General features: G+C 37.4%; 1 protein-coding gene across 1 annotated transcript in view; it reads right to left on the bottom strand.

The window, feature by feature from the left end:
- Positions 1 to 20,532, bottom strand: part of LOC107663336 (adenylate cyclase type 8-like) — a 63,735-nt gene that overhangs the window by 26,474 nt on the left and 16,729 nt on the right. The window contains exons 4-13 of the mRNA XM_016453543.1: positions 20,154 to 20,265; positions 15,797 to 15,924; positions 14,118 to 14,276; positions 13,599 to 13,869; positions 6,675 to 6,872; positions 5,298 to 5,398; positions 4,874 to 5,075; positions 3,765 to 3,854; positions 3,419 to 3,591; positions 1,664 to 1,745 (exon numbers count right to left, since the gene is read on the bottom strand). Coding sequence (XP_016309029.1) covers positions 1,664 to 1,745; positions 3,419 to 3,591; positions 3,765 to 3,854; positions 4,874 to 5,075; positions 5,298 to 5,398; positions 6,675 to 6,872; positions 13,599 to 13,869; positions 14,118 to 14,276; positions 15,797 to 15,924; positions 20,154 to 20,265 — 1,516 coding nt within the window. The remainder of the gene's footprint in view (positions 1 to 1,663; positions 1,746 to 3,418; positions 3,592 to 3,764; positions 3,855 to 4,873; positions 5,076 to 5,297; positions 5,399 to 6,674; positions 6,873 to 13,598; positions 13,870 to 14,117; positions 14,277 to 15,796; positions 15,925 to 20,153; positions 20,266 to 20,532) is intronic.

The following is a 20,532-nucleotide window of genomic DNA, read 5'->3' as shown; positions in this document are numbered from 1 at the left end:
ATGTGGGAAGATTTGCATAACGCCGCCCAAATGTTCACGCAAAGAAAGAAGGCGTAACTTTTATTCTCGCTGTAGTTTTGTTGTTTCCGCCGCCATGTCATGAAGACGCTGTGTGTTTCGTTGTGAAAGCGAAACTACTTTGTTTGGCTTTCCAAAAATGGACACGACTAGAAATCAGTGGTTAAGTTGTATTTACAACACTGGTCCAGAACAGTTTAATCCAAATATTCAGATGTGTGCAGCACATTTTATGGAGGACCGTTTCCTGATCCTGGTAGAGTAGACTACAATGCCGGCTGTTCTGACTCAAAGACTGTAAGTACGTTTTTTATATTTAAAGAGTTTTTATATTTTATATATTTAAAGCTAGTTTTTTGGGCAGTGTAGAGTAGGGCTTGTTGTTTGTCATTTCTCCGATCACAAATGCAGACATGGTTTTATATTTACGCGGCGCGATGCAATGCAACGCGTAAAAAGACAGTATAAGTCATTATAATCCATAATTATGTCCCCACTGGATGCAACGAATGCCTCATTTATAATGGGTTTTCATGTTTTTGATTCATCGCTCCGGCCTGACAGGGCATCATCACAGTATGGTGAGGGGCGTATCACACGCTTCACACGCTTGAGGTATTCGGTCAATCACAACGCGCTGGATAGCTGGCCAATCAGAGCACATTCAGACCGATCAGACCGATGAGCTTTGTAAAAATCGGCGCGTTTCAGAAGGCGGGGCATAGAGGAGAAACAATAATGTGTTTTTTTAACCTTAAACCGCATTAACACATTTCATTACACCAAATACACAAAATAATGTTCTTTTTAGCAGCATCATATGACCCCTTTAAATATTACGATTTTTTTTTGCAGTGTTGAAGCAATTAAACAATTACATAATTTTCACATTTTTAGACTCATTTTACAACATTTCTTTGTCTTATTTTTTTTTCAAAATCCTAAAACTTTCAGAAAACTTTTTATTGTAAACTTAATTTTGATTCCCAGATTTTCAGTGTGTTCTCAGACCTTTGCACTCCACTGTATATGCAAATTAATGTCTCATAAAAACAACAGCATATGAAGAATAAACCCTCACTGACCTGCAGTGACAGAGTGCTTGTTCATTCATCCGACACACACACCAAAATGAGCATAAATAAGAAATGATCAAATCACTGTCCAAGAAACACACGCCAAATCCCAATCCATAGGCCAAGCAGTGCCAGTGCTACCACCTGCTGTTGCCATACATATGGGGGGGATGTGGGGACAGGCAGTTTATAGCTGGACACAACACATGGCACAAGCAGAAAGCATTGCGATCATATGTGAGAATTAATCAGAGTGGTGCCGACACCACACACACACACACACCTACACAAACCCAGCACCCATTTCTCTTTCTCTCTCGCTCATCACCACTCGGACTGGCTCTTTCCACTGATCTACGGCATCAAAGACAACAATCAGAAGAGTGAACTTAAAAAGCTTCACACACTGTGCGTCAGAGAGAGACCAGGGCTTTTATATATTGACTGTGAGACCTTATGAAGCAGCCAATAACTTGCAGCCGTTTCTTAGAAACGTGACATTATAAAATAGGCACTGAATGGCCCCTGATCCGCTGTCAGGTTAGCGATTGTGTGTGCGCCTCTGTTACCTGTTGGCCGTGGTAGAACACAGCTAAAAGGAACATCGCCATGAGAAGCAGAGACGTTTCCTTGGTTCCCAGGAAGCTTTTGCTGTAACCAGGGAAACGGGACAGAAAGTCTCATGAGCTCTGCAGCACATTTATAATGTCCAGAGTGTAGTTAGTTAAGACAAACATCTGTCATAAATGTCATAAAGAGCCTTAATTACAGTGTACACTGTTTTTCAAACACTTATGATACCTGACATTAAAAAGATGTTAATTTTTTTATGAAAGTGGATTATAATGTCTTTTTCAGGATTTGGTTCTGCTTTAGAGGTTTAGCTCTTCTTTAGAGGTTGTAATTTGGTAGACGGGTTTGTTTTATTTTATCTAAGTGATTTACAGAGTTCTCATAAGGGACAATAACTCTGGAATAATATGGAGTAAATATGGTGCACAATGATGATAACTAGGGCAGACATCTTAGCACTGCAACAATGTTGTATAAGTAGTACATGCAAATAATTTAATAGTTTTTTTCATATTATATAAATATTTCCCCCCAATTTTTCCATGTTTTTTGGGTGGTAAACCACAGTATTCTTTGAAGTGCCTTTGCAATATCATGTGAAAATGATGAACATCAATGAAGAACTTGATGCACAGTAACTTTTCTTCTGTAGTGCTGTTAATCAGCAAATAAATAAATACAAATAATATTCTGACCAGTTACAAAAGAAAATCTCATAACTGGTATATTATTACTATTGTGCATCTATGGCTAAACATTATTATTATTATTATTATATCTATCTATCTATGTATATATATATATATATATATATATATATATATACACACACACACAACTGTTTAAAAGTTTGGGGTAAGATTTTTAATGTTCTTGAAAGAAGTCTCTTATGTCCATGAAGGCTGCATTTTTTTTTTATCAAAGATACAGCAAAAACTGTAATATTGTGAAATATTACCATAATTTAAAATAACTGTTTTCTATTTTAATATTAAAATAGAATTAAGTTTTCTAAATTTAATGCCATTTTAAAAGGTACTTTTTGCTTGTGATGGCAAAGCTGATTTTTTTTTAGCAGCCATTACTGCAGTCATCTAATATGCTGTTTTGCTGCTCAAGAAATATTTTTTGTTTAAAACAATTGTGCTGCTTAAAAATTTTGTGGAAACTATTTTTTCAGGATCTGTTGATTAATAGAAAGTTCAAAAGAATAGCATTTGTTTGAAATACAAATCTTAAGTTACATTGTAAATGTCTTTATGTCTTGATTTAATACAGCCTTGCTGAATAATAATAATAATAATAACAGTAATAATAAAAACCTTACAGACCCCAAACTTTCGGCAGTGTATGTAGGCAGTCACAGAAGTGTATTTGCAATCCTTGCAGGGTTAAAAACCTATACATTTACAGTTGCCAACCTAATCTTTTGACCACCAGGCCACACCACCCACATTTACTTTCTGACGTAGTTTGACGTGTCCTTCTCATTAAGAGCTTGGCAGAAGACAGAAATTTATGACTGGGTGACGTCAATCATAAAACTTGCAGAAATCTATTAAAACACTCGCAGACTGCTACTTTAGAAACAGCAAGACATTTATTGCTCTTATAGTTGGTCCGCGTCATTTTACGAACTTGCTTGATTCATCACAATCACATCCATACAGTTAAAGTTTGATGTATAATTTCGCTCTTTATAATTTGTTCCTCAATGGCTTCTGAATGGCACAATGTGGGAGTTTGCATACCTCTGATTAAGTGTAAGTGTGTCATAGCGGATGAACAGTGGTGTGTAGAAGGCCTCTGTCAGCACTGTGTAGATAGCGATCATGATCAGCAGGATGGCCAGCTTCAGAACCGAGTTCAGTCTGAGGAACACTGCACACGTCACCATAGCCAACACTCCAGTAAACACGAAATACTGTCAATAAACAGGCAGACAACATCACCATTAATACGCCATTGCTCTGTGTACAGTGAATTAATTGATTTTAAACAGTTTACACATTTGCTAGAATTCTATCAATCCTTTTAACAGACTGAAACTGGCAATAAGCTGTGGGTCTGATTGTGTGAGAGGGTGGATGAAAAGACCTCTGGGTAGAAGCAGATATCAGGGATTGAGGCAGATGCATTAAACGTCTGGTTCCTGAATGAGCCGGATTTGTCGAAATCACACCAAAGCTACAATAAAAGAGAAAGAGAGTGCTAATGTTAGACAATCGATTGCATTTGAGAATTTATCGGTAGAAAGAGCAATATAATGACATTTCCAAGAACTTTAGGTGCTATAGCTGTAACTGATAAATGGCTTATATAATATTCTACTGAAAGTAGTAACTGACAATATCTATTAAATCAAATTAAAAATATTAAAAATTAAGATCAAATGTTTTACATGCAATTTAGGCATCACAATGTTATAACATACAGTATGAAAATTAGATTTTTATTTGGAATTTAACTGTCATTAAGTTCTTAGTGTTTTTGAAGATCAACTTTGAGTGTTAGATGATGGAAAAAAGTAATCTAAATGTAAAAATTTTGGAAGTTATTAAATAAAAACATTACTCTAATATCGGCCAATAACCAATATGATATTGATATGAGTCAAAATCTGCTAAGGGGTAATAATGGAACAACAGTTTTAAAAAGTGATTTTTCACTATTATTTACTACAGGATCTGCATTTTCATGGGTTTAAATAAAATATTTTTGTTATAAGAGACAATAAAAACAACTTTGTGCATCAAAACCACTTCTGTGTTTCTGAAAAGTCAACAAATTTATGACAGCTGAATGTTTTTGACAAGCCAAATATGTCGGTCTTTGAGTAACGTAATTTAGTTAGGCCCCAAAATAGTCCCATAAAACTTCATTTTGTAAAATAAGTATAATGAACTACGCAAAAAGCATTTTGAATGTTTTATAATACCCAAAAATGATTTGTTACATTCAATTACCCCTTTGCAGATTTTGAGCCATATATTGTGCATGCCTTCTTTTTAGTCATAGGCCAGTGATTTTTGTACAAATTTATCACTAGACTCTATAAATAAAAATTAATTTATACTCCACATTGGGTCTATAATTCGAGTTTAAATTGGTTCAGCTCACAAATTAAAACTTTATATATCCACGGTAACATTTGCATGAGTATAAAGATGATATTAAAAATAAAATTAATAAAAATGTTTGCTCACTATGTTAATCATGGCAGCCAGAAAGTTGATGAGGATGGAGAGGAAGATGACAACGTTCCGTGCAGCGTACGTTTCGTTCACCCAGCAACATGCTTTTCGCAAAACCAGCGGCAAACACTTATAGTCCTCCGCTGTTGTCACGACAACAAGGCAACAGTGCAGCAAGATGAGGACGGAGAACTGTATCACCATAGTGACCATCCTACAAACATGAGTGATCACATATTATATGATGCTCTTGTGGGAGTAATCGAATATCAAATATTCAAGATCAAATTTCATTGAAAAACCCACATCGAACACTACTGGAAATATTAATCCATGACTACTATATGCAGTATAAACCCAAATAGATCATGTGTCAACCTCAATGTCTGTGGTAGTTATGGCCATCAGTGTCTTTATGTACTTGTGTATTAATTACCTTGCTGAGGGAAGTAAGCTCTGTATTCCAGTGATGAAGAAGAGAACAATGAAGGCACACACTAGATTAGACTTAAACACCTCGTCTCGCATCTGGGAATACTGTAGAGGAAACACACACACACACATGCACACACACACACAGAAAATTAAGGACAAAACTTCCTCTTCACATGACGACCACAATGACACCATGAAAGCAATGCTAACCACATAGGAGAGAGCAGGGTAGGCGCTCATACACACATATACACACAACTCCTGTGCTCATTGGGTTAGTGAGAGGACGTGTGATGTCAGAGCTGTAGCAAACCAAAAAACCCAAGCACAGAGTGGCACAGGCCAAGTCAAAGGCCAAGCAGGGGGCAAAGGTCAACTCAAACCAGCAGAAATGAGGTGAGGGACAAATAAGCTGAATAAAAAGCGTTTTTATCTAAGATGAAAAATATGCATAGTCGTGGATCATGAGTAACCTGAAGGCCTGTCTGTGGGCCAATCCCAGTTGATCAGGAAGAATTAAGGTTCATATGATGAACCAAGTTCATCAGTGATTAAAACAAATCAATTTGGAGACCAATCCAATCAGCTGAATTCACCAGTTCAATATCCTAAGTGTTGATTTAAATTCACTCTCTTTTTCTTTGTCAGAACCTGCTGATCGGATCAGGAAACAACCTTTTTGTCAGACTAATGGCCTAAAAGCGGTTCTCAGTTTAACAGCTCAAGAACTGCATCACGATTTGTGAATGAAACATTCAGACCATTCCGTAAAAATGACCTTTTGGGTTTTTTTAAAATCCTTTTTGAAGCTGTGGTCACTATATATGAACGGTCATTGAATATTGAAGAACTTGAAGACTCTTTAAAATGTAACATTTTTCGTTCCACAGACGAAAGGCTGTTTGGACATGAGAGCGAAAATAATAACAGAATTTTGTTTTGAGGAGAAATATCCGTTCAAGTGAAGTCCATAACTGCTTTGTAGTGGTTTCAGAAGTGTCATCACTCCTCCTAGAAAATCCAACTAAAACTGGTGGCAGATGATCGTTAATATGGTGCAAATTGGTCTAGATTGTTGGTCCATCCGGTTGACCATCTTGGACCAACGAAAGCAGCTACCATGTTCTAAAAACAGCTGGACCTCCTTAACTTGTTTTTTTAGGATGGGATATAGTAATTGAGAACATTTTAAACTGCTGTGCATGTTCTAGAAAGTATTGACTGCTATTGCTGGCACATAACGTCCTTTAGTTTACTCATGACAAAAACACTCTCTCGCCTCCTTCTCTTGCACCTCCAAAACAAAAATATAGCAAAAAAGAGAGAGTGAGAGAGCAGAGAGGGAGGACAGGATGGCTGGAAGATGGGAGCAGGCTACCTTGTGCTCCAGCAGTGCTTCTCTAAAGGTGAGAGAGAAGGGGGAGATATGTTCTTGGCGGAGCTTGTCCCCGCTGCGCAGGGCGATGGCGCTCTGCATGCGAGCGTTAATTTCCTGTGAGCCGGCGCGCACATGCAGGGCTTGAGCCAGGTGGTTGGGGAGCAGGTTAATGGAGTGACGTGTGAGTGCAGCCAGAGTCTACAGAGGAAAAGCACATGCAGCGCCCATGAGTCTAAGAGAGTGTGTGTGTATTGGTGTGAATCTGTTCATCCAAGAGCTCTGCACAACATGAATATATGAAAATCAAAGAAACATTAGAAAATGACAGCACAAACACATGCACGTTTACTTAGCTAAATGAGGACAAATTACACACATACAATTTTTTATATAAGGCTAATTATAATTAAATATATATTAACCCAAACTCTATGCCTAAAAGAAAACTTTTGCATTATTTAATTTATTTATGAACTGTTTTCACACATACAACATCTCCAGTGGAGGTTTTGCCAGATCATTTAGTTCACTTCTCATGACAATTTTGTCCCCAAACGACAGCCAAGCACGCACACACGCACGCGCACACGCGCACACACACACACACCACTTGCACATAACATGATTATTTTTTTGTACAGCAAATGCTCTGGACTGTAAGTAATAGGCTTTTCTAACTGCCTACAGCTCAGCCCATCTTTTAGAGTGGATCTAGAAAATCTACACACTATTTCAACGCCTAAAAATTCCACTGCCTTAATGCCGGAAAGCCGGACCTTTTATATCAGATATTTTAAGTATCAGAATATGAGGCTGTTCCAGTTAGTTCTTTCTGCTGGAAAATTCAGTTAAAACCAGGTGGATTGATGGTGGCAGACCACCTTGGATGAGGAAAGAAGCCTTTATCATTTGACCTATTTAAGCTATTTTTTCAGCAACTTTTGTGTTATGCAGTACATGTCAAAGCTTTTTACATCATCCAATGTGAACCGATCCCAGTCCAATACCAAGACAAATCTAGTCTATTTTGAAAAATGTCACATATATATGCTTCGAATATAAACAGATTGGTTGATAATAATGGGAGCAATTTAGATGGGTGCAATGAAATAAATAAAAACGTAAAAAAAAGAAAAGAAAAGATAATGTCCCTTTCCTTTTAAAATGTTTAAATTATGTAACATTTGGAGGTTGAATTTCCAGAAAAAAATAACTATATCATGATATAAATTTATCATACCCTGACACAGGATTTTGGTCATGCATCTCACCCCTAGTAAACACCTGTACAATACAGCCTGACACAAGATCAACAACAAATAGCTGAGAGGTTCATATATGAGGACAGAGGTTAATCAAAGATATCACTAGCCTTAAACGCACTGTACGACATCAGGACATAAATGAAAAATGGCATGAATAGGACCTGGCTAAGTTCAGGCCACTCAACTAAACCTGATGACTGTACAAGAAAAGGAAGGCAACCTTACATGACCTGCAAAACATTACCTCAGACTGGCTACACCATGGCTCTGTTCCAAATTCTAGTGTTTTTTTATACTGTTTACATTAGACATCCTAAGTGGTCCTATATAGACAGTAATGCCCATGCAAACAAACTCACACACCCAAACAATCAGTGCACCACACGTAAAGTGAGACTTGACTAATGCAAAGTGAGACTTTAATAATGTCTAACTAGCTAATTCAGCCAACTAGTCTGTCAACTTTGTGTGAAAATAGACTTCCAAACAAAATAGGGCAAAATGTTAGCAAAACAGAGTATAATATTTGCAAGTTGCTAAGCTAAACACTCAATACTTTAATTAGCACAAAAATATTGCACAATAAAATTGTCATGTTTCTTATTAACAGTAGAACTGAATAAAATGTGTATTTTTTTATATTTCATCTTCTGAACATGTCCCTTGAATGGTGGCTCTTGCTTATTCATAAAACCCAATTGACAGATGCTTAGTTCAAACCTGACAGAATCAACCAACCTGTGTCAAGATGGCTGTTTTAGAAGCATCATGCTGTCAAAAGTTATTACATGGAAGAATGGGAGAAGACCTCCATGTGTGTGGGTCACCAAACACATTTCTTTGCAGCAAACACAGTATCAACCATATATGTCACAAATGTGAACTTGTATTTGAGCGTATTTAACAACGGAAATGTCAGCACAGGGGTGGAGGTCAAATGGAAGGATGACTAGCAGAGGATATTGCATAAACAGGATCTGACAAAGACGTTTGATTTTGTTTTGACCGCTGAAAGTATCTTTTAAAGAGGACTATCATCTGTGCCATGAGCTGGAGCTGTGGTCACTGTGAGCCGTGAGTCATCTAGAGGAATACAAAACTTGCACACAGACTCACTCTCATACATACACAATGGACTATTCGCACACAAACATACGTAGACAAGGTGCTGTTCTGTCCAAAAATGTATAATATATATACTGTATACAGTGGCCCCAAAAGCATTGTGGCAATTAAAGGAGCAGTTCACCCAAAAATGAAAATTGTTATCTCATTTTGTGGTCTACTGTAGAAAAAGTCATATAGCCTAGGTTTGGAATGGCACATTCCACCTGTGTGAACTCGAGGGGCACTGACTTTATACATCCACTAAAATGACAATAAAAAAGTTAAATACTATTGCAAATGTTCATACATTTTTAAGCATGGCTTAAGTGCCCAAATATTTTTTTGGGCCCTGTATATGGACTTTTCATTCATCAGATGTTAGTTCTACAACAATGTACCTAACTTACAAGCTATTCTATATTCAATAAGATTTATTCTCTCTAGCAATTATAGTTCTGCCTTGGACACAATATTAAACAGCTTAACATTATTCTTTACACAAGGTCATACAGCAATGCCAAAACAACAACATACAAATGAAAAGCAGTATACCGTTCAAATGTTTGGGGTCACTAATTTGTTTTTGAAACAAATTAGTATTTTGTTTCTCAGCAAGGATGCATTACATTGATCAAAATTGATTACTTCTATTTCAAATAAATGTGATTCTTTTGAACTTTCTATTCATCAAATAACCCTAATATTAAGATATCAAGCAGCACAACTGTTTTCAATATTAATAATATTAAGAAATTTGTCTTAAGTACCAAATTAGCGTAATAGAATAAAACTTCCTTTTAAAAAGATTTGAATAATCTTACTGACTTTTGAAAGGTAGTTTCTATTAGTAAAAACTGGGGCTTTCAATTTAATACAATTATGATTAATCATGCCCCCTGATGTTTCAAATTATACTTATTGAGGGTATAAAGAGCAATTCACATTCATCAGCCTCATGCTCATTTCTCCTCCAACAACTATCAAAAATTGCTCTTGCACTACAATTCAGATGCATGCAAGGTACTTTTCAATCTCACTGTGAACAGATTATATTTGCAACACCCCTTTCTTTTGAATCAAGCTGAATATGATTTTTTCCTGACTAAGGGGTTTAAATCAATGTTTTCCATTCTGGTTGAGGTATTAATCAGATTATGAACTGAATAAAACCGAAAAAAATCTGGGTGGAGTACAAGAGATGGAAAAGCTTCTGGGTGGAGATGTCGGAGAATCAATTTGAGTTCTCCTCAATAATCCTAAAGGTGGAGAAATAAAACTTTTGAGAGCTCTGATGCTTTTGAGAGCAGCAAAGCTTCCTGAAATTGCTTATAGGGGTGGAGTTTAAATAGCTTTTAATAGTGTAGTCAGATGGCAGGAAGTCATGGGTCAGGGATACTATGATAAAAGAAGAGAGGTGCACTTCTCTTCTTCTTCTTCTGTAAAATGTTCAGCTCCAATAAACAAACGCCAGGTTAGATCTTCAGTCACCTATTCACATTTCAGTAATATACAGCTTTCAACCTGGAGAGCAAAAAATGACTTCCCAATCTGTAGTTCTCTCAAAATTTCGATCCATGTTTTAATCTAGATTTATTTATTGATTTTGGAACACAGACATTGCAGAGGTTTTTTGGCTGATCAATAGTAAATGCTTTCTCTACCAAATACAAAAGACGAGGCCTATGTTAAACTCTGGAGGAAATACTCTCAGGTTGCAGTGTTTATATACACACATGTGTGTGTATGTTTTCAACTCCACGACGTTTTGGATTACACACAAAAACACAAGGATTGAGACACTAAATCCATTAACAGAACCACCCTTCGGCAGCACACGCACACCCAAACACTCACTAAAACACACATTCACTCACTCACACACACTGTGGCTGCAATGCGTCACTGAGGGAAAAGCCTGAACAGGGAGACAGAGAAGAGAGAGGGAGAGGATGTGAGATAAAGGAGAAGAAAAGAACATCAGATGAAAGAGGAGAGAGAGAGGGAGGGATAAACGGAGCGTGAAGGAGAAAAAGAATCCTGTTACTGCCTTACAGACATTCCTGTTGTCATGGAGACCAGCCCTATAATCTTACACACATGAACATGTCAGCATACTTCTGTTTGAACACATCTAGAATAGCTCAGACATACACACACACACACACACACACACACACGTCTAATCAACGTGAAAGCTTGTGCTCTCAGCTGATGTGTAATTGGCTGGTTGCCCTGCCAGTCATACAGTGAGAGCTCTTTGATGTGTTAAGATGACTGCATGACAAAGGCAACAAAAGCCCCGCATTAATCAAAGACAACATTCCCTTATGTTAACCACGTCACCATAGCAACAGCCTGGCAACTCGGCCCACACCAAGAGAGTTCTGCATCATAATCAACTGCACATGCCACGAAAACCTTCTAGAACATTGTTGTGAGCCATTCAGCCCTGAGAACCCTCCAGAACACAGTGCCCACCCTATAGCCTTGAAAAGCCACTCTAACACTTATTCCCACCCTACAGCCTTGAGAACCCCTCCAAAAAACTGTCCCCATCTTACAACCTTGAGAATCTAGAAGAATAGTGTCTTTATCTTACAACCTTGTGAACACTCTGAAACAGGGGCGTGAAACTCAGCTCCTGGAGGGCCACTCTCCTGTTGAAGTTTAGCTCCAACCCTAATTAAACATACCTGATCAAGCTAATCAAGGTCTTTAGGAGTGCTAGAAACTTCCAGATAGGTGTATTGGAGCTGGCTGGAGCTAAACTGTGCAGGACAGTGGCCTTCCAGGAGCTGAGCTTGACACTCTTGCTCTAAAGCATGGTCCCTTCCAACCTACTTTGAGAATCAGCTAGAACACAGTCCCTACACCACAAGTTTGAAAAACAGCTGGAATAACCCCCCTGACTTACAGCCTCGAGGTCCCTCCAGAACCCTGTCCCAGCCTTAAAGTCTTGAGAATCCACTAGAACAAGATCCCTGTCCAAAAGTATCGAAAGCACTTTTAAACATTGTGCATAATCTACAACTTTGAGAACATTTTAGAACACTCTTTACATTATAGCCTTGAGAACTCATTGGAACATTATTCCCGTCTACAACCCTAAGAACCAACTCGAACACCGGCCCAACCTTTCAACCTCGAGAACCCTTTAGAACACTGCCTTCATCTTACAGCCTAGAGAATCCACTAGAACACTGGAACTCTGTTCCCATCATACAGCCCTGAACCTGCAAGAACACCATTATTGCCTTTAATCCTTGAGAACTCACTGGAACTCTGTTTCCAGACTTGTGAGCCCACACAAACACTGTCCTTACCCTGCAGCCTTGAAAAAAAGAAAAAAGAAAAAAGAAAAAGAAAAAAGAATCAGTTAGAACATATTCTTTATGAAACAAATGTGAAAACCACATTGGCAATGTCCCAGCTCTACAGAACTCTGTCCCCACCCCACCCTAAAGTCTAGAGAATCTAGAACCCTAGTTTTAGAACCCTCTAGAACACTGTCTTTACGCTATAGTCTTGAGAACCCAATACAACACTTTCCACACACTATAGCCTTGAGAACCCTATTGTGCTGTGCTCTAGAACAGTGCCCCTTTTATACAGCATTTGAAACCTTCTTGAACCTTCTTCCTATTGCCTGAGGACCTTCTAGAACACCATCTATCCCTAACAGCCCTTCAGAACACTGTCCTTAACCAACAGTCCAGACAGCCTTTTAGAACATTACCCTTTACCCTACAGTCCTGAGACCTTCTAGAGCACTATAGCTGTCCAACAGCACTAAGAACATTTAAAATGAATTTGCAACATGAGCCATTTTACAGAGATCTAGAGAATTCTGCTTGTACACTTCTTTTTCATTGTTTGTTACATTAACATTTGGGCAGGAAAAGTGTTGTAATGGGTTACCAAACCTGCACGACAGAAACAGTGTTTTCGGAGCATATATATTTACATTTAATCCATCCAAGGGGAGCCACTACAGCTGAGTAGTTGTCTACATCTCTAACTTTAGTGTGACTACAGGTCTACTGGGTGTAGCACATCTAAAATCTTAAATAAGAATCTTCATGTAAAGAAAAACAGTTAGGGGCCATTCACAAGAAAGACGCAGGGCAAAGGACTGGAAAAATAGTCTTCATACAAAGATGTCAAAGATGTCCATCTAACGCATATTTACATAGAAAATCAATGGAAATGCAGCACTGTGGAATGCAAAAATATTTTCTGTGAATGGCACCTTACATGTGCACTTACAGACCAGATCACCATATAGGTTATGAAGTAAATACACACAACAATCCAGAACAACCAAACAATACAAAAACCATGCAGGACGAACATGAGAGAAAATGGAGAGATGTGGAAATAAATCAGAAGCTCACACTGAAATGAAAAACAGGCGCAGTAAACAGATACAGAGCCTCAATTTAAGCTCCATTTGCCTGCTGTGTTTGAGGTTCAAAATCGCTGAGGTTGTGTTAATGTGTGTTTTCTTAACTGTGCTTGTTTGGTTGTTTGCTTGTATGTGTACTGCACTCACATTCTGTTTGCCCACTATGTTATGGAAGGGAAGTTCAGGGCTCCATGTTCCCTCCGTGAAGGAAGTGTTAGACGTTCTGTGATCTGATTGGTTGGTGGAATCTCTCATGATGTCCTCCGGTAGTGTGAGTAAGCTCTCCTCTGGCTGCTTGATCAGGAAGGTCTCGATGTTATGCCTGCGCAGGAAGTCGTTACGGTCCTTACCTTGACCCTCCTCCACCTCATAATCACCGTTCAGACAGTCTAGAGCCGCTTTAGAGATGTGGATCCTCCTGAGGGAGTCGAAATTAACTACAGATTCATCTCACACATCCAAAACAAAGCACCTTTTTCAAAATGAGAATAAACAAAAACTCACTTAATTTCCGCCCACACAGTTACACAAGAGAGAGAAGGTGTCCATAAAATATCTCTTTTCTATCACAGTCGAGCATATTTGAGGGCAACTGGATAATCCCACTGTACTTCCCTTACTTTTTAATCACAAAAGAGAGCTTTTGTGTGCACGTGTGTATCTTACCCAGGTATTCCCCCTGACTCCAGTTTGTTGGCTATGTCGACATCCCAAGACCAGACGTCAAACTGCCATTTCCGCAAACCAAGAACTCCGCAAAGAACTGAGCCAGAGTGGATGCCGATGCGCATGTCTATGTCATGCTTTGTTCGTGAGCGCACATACCTAAACATACAAATACAAAAAGTTTAGGATGGATAGCTAGCTAGCTGTGTTGCAATTCTGTAATGGTGCCGCTAAACAACTGTTGAGCTAGATAACTCACACTGATTTTACAGGCAAGTTGAAATGCACATCATACTATTACTCCTGAATGGGGTAACAGGCAGAAGTAAGTGACTGTTTATAAAAAGAGGAATCGAGGTCACACTGTCACTGCTGTGTGTGTGTTGAGTGGTAGTGTGAGTGCCGTGATATCTGACAGCACTCACTCTAGTGGAGCACACACATACACACCTATGGAACAAGGGCCTCTCATCTGCTATCTAGCCTCTATTAAGGGTCAACAGAACTGGTCTAGTGGCCTCTCCCTATCTGTCATTTACTTTACTCACTTTACCTTACTACAGACATACCATAGACTTCCATTGTTTTAAAATAGTGCTAATAATACCTCATACAAACTCAAATACAACCTGTGAGGCAGATATTAACGTTATTTCTCATTTTGTGAGTTCCTTTCCCCAATTTGGCAACCTATAGGAAAGAAGCATAGCAAATTATATCCCTTTACTTGCACTCTTGTCATCACCAATTGGTTATGACTTTCTTCAGTGGAACACAAAAATGAGAAATTAAATAATATGATGGTTGGTTGGTTGAGTAGTTAGGGACAGGTCAAGCTTCAAAAAGTTCCATAAAAGAATCTTAAAACTAGTCCATACAACTCATGCACACTTGACAACTTTTCAAGTTATTATTCACTTACGATCTTCCACTCAAGTGGGCCATTTACCACTGTGATTGTTGAGTCAGTTAGTTGAACTCGAAAACAAGATCAGTCTGATTCATGATTCAAATAATTCAGACAAGCTTTGTGAACTGGATCAACTGATTCATTATTGATACGACTCAATAGAACGATTCAATTTTGTGCATTATTACTTCTCGCATTAATAAGGACAGTTATAGTATGGTGGATGTCAAGATAGTTGAAAATCATTGAATGGCTTAAATTTCAGTCTGTTCACCACAAAAAGTTATAGTATATGATTTCAGAAGATGTTAAATACAGTGTATGAGTCAAATAGATAACTTTTAAGATGCTTTTTGTCATTTCTGAGCTTGAATGACCCCCGTTCTTTACTCACTTTTATTAAATTAAAAGAATGGCAAGGAAAATCTTCAGAAATGATTTGTGTTCCATGTAGTTGTACATGTTTGGAATGATATGGAGGTGAGTAATTATGTCAGAATTTAATTTTGGGTGAACATTCCTCCTAGTACTCTTACATGTGTCTCCTGAGCACTGAGCTATTATATACACATTCATTTTATAGATATATACTCTACTATGTCAACAACTCTCTCATTTGTGTCTATTTAAGCAATACAATTTCTCAGCAATCTGGTCAATAACTTGAGCAATAACATCTTGCTCTTGGAACATAACATGCTTACTGAAATATTAAATCAATTATTTAGTGTTGGCTGGCAGTATAAAACATGAAACGTTTCACCATTACCTGATGGTTTTGATCATGCTGAGGCCCATCTCAACACAGCAGTGGGCATGATCCAGTCGAGGCTCGGGAAGGCCAGAAACACAATAATAACAATCCCCCAGTATCTTGATCCTCAGACAATGATGCTCCTTAGAGGAAAAGGAGAAGACAGTTTTACATTTTTTACAAACTGTTGACAATATTTTTATTTATTACATCTGAATCAATCAAAATACATTAAGTTATCCCAATAAAAGTAATTAAGGGTCAGATCAGGTAGAATTAGCTGCTTAATGTAACAGTTGCACAGTTTCACATCTTACAGTGTGTGAAAGGGATGTATGAGGGTTCGAGCATTTATAACCACAATTACCCTATAATTTCCACTGCAGACTCTATCTATGGTAGTTATCTCTCAGCCTGCCAGGTTTTTGTGTAGAGCTCAGAGAGGGTGGTAATTATAAGGCCGCCACTCACTCATTCGGTCTCTCTGAGATCCATTACTCATGCCTACTGCCGTATTAACGTCTTTTCACAGCTCAGTAAACGGCTGTATGGAAACAAAGAGTCATTACGCCCGTAACTGTCATTTGTCAGTCGCTAAAAACACCACCTACAGCTCGATTAGCTCTGGACTGTCTCATGATAGCATGTTTGAAGCACTAATGCTAATCTGAAGGCTAAGTGAATGCCTTTTACATAATCAATACCAAACCGTGGGCCAATTTAATGGATATAAACATAGAAACTAGCATTAAATGCTAGTGTAACAACACACTCCATACTCAAAACATCAACATTACAGCATGATGCTAATAAATAACCCATTAAATTAAACTTGAACCTGCTCTTAGTTGGATTGAGCCTTAAGGAAAAAGTACTGTAGTAACATTGATGGTAGCAGATGATAATACCATGGTATTTTATATATACACACAACTGTTCAAAAGCTTGGGATCAGTAAGATTTTTTGTGTTTTTGAAAAAAGTCTCTTATGCTCACCAAGGTGCATTTATTTGATCAAAAAACAAAACAAAACAAAACAGTATATTCTAAAATATTATCACTGATAAAAAAACTCTTTTTTTGATCTATTTTAAAATGTAATTTATTCTTGTGATGCAAAGCTGAATATTCAGCAGTCATTACTCCAGTCTTCAGTGTCACATGATCATTCTAATATTCTGACTTGGTGCTCAAGAAACATTTCTGATTATTATAAATGTTTAAAACAGTTGTGTTGCTTAATATTTTTGTGGCAACTGTGATACTTTTTTCAGAATTCTCTGAATAGAAAAGTCAAAAGAACAACATTTATTTGAAATAAAAATCTAAATTCTAAGGCATTACAAATATCTTTACTGTCAATTTTGATCAATTTAATGCACACTTGCTGAATAAAAGTATTAATAATATGACACTCCAATATACAGTACTTCAATGAATATCATGGCACAACAGGGTACATGTCCAAAAACATTATTTCCGGTATTTCCGTGGCACAAGTCTAAAAAACAGGGCTCACAAAATCAGCCTATAAACACCTGCTGTTCCATAAGTGCCACCTGCTGTCAGAGAGTGACATTTGCATCTCATTCACAAAGCTAAAATCAACCATTCTGTTTTTGCTTAATTTCGAAACTAATTGCAATCTAAATAACATGTATTTAGCATCTTTGTTTGGATCATGATTAAAATGCAGTGGTTGCCTCTGATTTTAAATGGAAAAAGCACAGCCAAAGCCTTAGTTTGTTTATATGAAGAGATTTATTTTATTTGTATTATTTATTTTATTTGGGATTTGTTTAAAAATGTCAAGTTATAGTTTTATTATTTGACATATTTCAATTTCACAAAGAAATGTGCAGCATTTTTTTTATTTATCATTTATAATTTGTCTTAAATCTCATTTTGTTAAAAAGAATAATTGTGAGAAAATTATATTGTGAAATCAGTATCGTGAAACGCATCGCATCGTGAGTTGAGTGAATCGTTACATCCCTATATGCTACTAGTTTTTGCTGTGGTATCAAAGAAGTATTCTGCTATTTAAATAATAAAGAACCATATTTGTTTTGCTCATCTGCAAAATGATCCAATCTGTGACTCAAAATCTGATATGATAATGCAATATGATCCGAGCCGTGGGTTTTGTGATCCGTTGCACCCCTACTCTCTTGACTTGTTATTTGAAGAAAAAAAGCGATCAATGAAGTTTTTAATCATGCCGATTTGTCTGCAGTGAAGTTAAGCCGATGTCTTTTTTTTTTTTTTTTTTTTATTCGGGCAACTTAAATTCATTTTGGGCTACCAAAATCTGAAGAATGTCTGCCCGAAGGGCTACCAGTGATTTAGAAATTTTGCGAGCACTGAAAAATATACCAACTTTTGTCAGATGTTTGGTGTTTCTACATCACACGCTTAGATCATGTCAAGTAACAAAAGTGTTAATGTACATTTCCCATTAGGTAATGTGAGGCTGTAGAAGAAAAAGAAAGAGCTAGGGAGAGACAGACAGCAAGAGAGCAAGACAGATTTATGGAAGATAATGCTAGTGTAAGACGTGATCTTTGGAGTTCAAAGTGTTGTCAGGGTGTGGCATGTCACAAACAATCAAAAACATTATGTAGGCAAATGTTGAAGGCGACAGCTCAACCACACAGTTAACCAGTACAGCACTAACCGCACACATATGACATCTCTAAATAAACATTGCCATTGGGAGAGAAAATTAACACTGTTCATTACGATAAACTGCTGCAGAATTTAATACCACACCAGGCCTGCTCGCATGAGTGTGACTGCAGATTCACACAAACACGCACAAGGACACAAGGATATTTAAATATGACATACTGATACAACCATCTGCAAGCACACATATGCCACATTTGAATATCTGCATTATGCATCAGCAAGCCACTTTATGGTTGGTTAATCTCCAATGATTATTATACTGACTCATGAATATGATTATTGGAGAGTTGCAGAATGAGGATGGAGTTTAATATTCTTCATAATGCATTTATTTCCTTCTCCAGTCTGAACAACAGAACAAAAAACACATTTGTTAAAAACACAAAATCAATCTGCCCATATATACGCATGTAACTAATATTGTTCTTTCTTCCAAGGGCAGCTATCAAGATGTTCACTAGCTGTTGACAGTTGTACCCTTGCGCTAACACACACACACACTCATAAATCAATGTCATTAATGTTGGGGACGCGGTCACAACGATTTTATTTATGTGACTTTTGCAACAGGCATTTAGCACTGCAGGACATGAAGGAGGGTGAGCTGGCAAATATTTCAATCTCCTCTGTACTCTAACTGAACTCAGCTTATCTGGTGCCACTATAAACGCCAAGCCAAGATATGCTGGAACTGCCCTTGGCACACAAACATAACACTTGTCTTTGTTTCACACATCCTGCAATAAATATGTGCAAGCGAAGCAGCAGTGTAACTGCAATTTTCTGAGATAAACAGCGCTGACTTATGTGAATAAAGCACTAAAATAAGCATAATTTACATGAAAGGTGGTTTGTTGAATGACAATGACTTAAAGGGATAGGTAGCCAAAAATGAAAATTCTATCATCATTTACTCACCCTTATATCGTTCCAAACCTGTATAGCTTTCTCAAGAAGAAATTCTGTTTGTTTTTTTGTCCATACAATGCAAGTCAACTGGGGTTCAGTGTTGTTTTGAACCCACCACTGACTTGAATTGTATGGACAAAAACAGTTCTTCAAAATCTCCTCTTTTGTGTCCCACAGAAGAAAGTCATACAAATGCAGTGCAATAAACCAATGCAGATGGTGTATTTACATCCTAATGGTAGTTTATCTACACAGAACCCAAAGCTCAAGGAGTAACTATGAAATGTTCAACTCATTGGGATTTAGTCTATAGAATAGAATAGAAAATTCAGTTTGATTTCCATTAAGCCCAACAAACATCTGTTTTTATAGTTCAGACAAACATATTGCAAAAGACTTGTGTCGATTAATTGGTTTACAGTGCATTTTCACTGTATTTCCTGTGCATTAAGAGCTCTGAAATGAATATGCGCTGAAAACATGAGATGTAATGCCTAACTAGAAGAACTCCTCAAACTTAAAAGTGCTAACTGATATAAATGTCAAGGTAACCTTCTTATCGAACCATAGCATTTCAGGCAACACTTGGATATCAAGCAAACAATATTAAATAAACGTAAGCCACAGGCTGTAATATCCAGAGAGATAAAAAATAACACCATGCCTTAATTAATTTCCATCTGCTATTTCAAGAACTATTACATGTTTTATACCCCAAATGACGCTGTGATGTGGCTTACAGATTGTAATGTATGTGTGTTAGATCACTCACGTGTGCCAGTCGGTCAAAGCGTGCAAAGAGTTCGTTGAGCATTCGAACGAGTTCCTGAGCGGAGAGTGTGGTGGAAAGATTGGTGAAGCCCTTCACATCAGCAAAGAGAATACTGCACAAAACACACATGCACACAGATCAGCTGGAAAAATCACAACAATTTTCCCAAACATTTTACAGGCAATCAGTGAATTTTAATGTGAGATAAACAGGCAAAACTTCCTAAATATATAAGATAATTGTACTAATAAGTTTAAATATAATAGCTATGCAAGCTATGCTACTGTTAAAATGTTTAGGGTTAGTACAATTTCTTTTATTATTGATCAAAAGTGACAGTAAAAATATTTATAATGATACAAAAAAATTATATTTTAGA

This window comes from Sinocyclocheilus anshuiensis, unplaced genomic scaffold (genome assembly GCF_001515605.1).
Source record: "Sinocyclocheilus anshuiensis isolate Anshui unplaced genomic scaffold, SAMN03320099.WGS_v1.1 scaffold2060, whole genome shotgun sequence".
Lineage (NCBI taxonomy): Eukaryota > Metazoa > Chordata > Actinopteri > Cypriniformes > Cyprinidae > Sinocyclocheilus > Sinocyclocheilus anshuiensis.
This window is presented reverse-complemented; position numbering and strand designations above follow the sequence as displayed.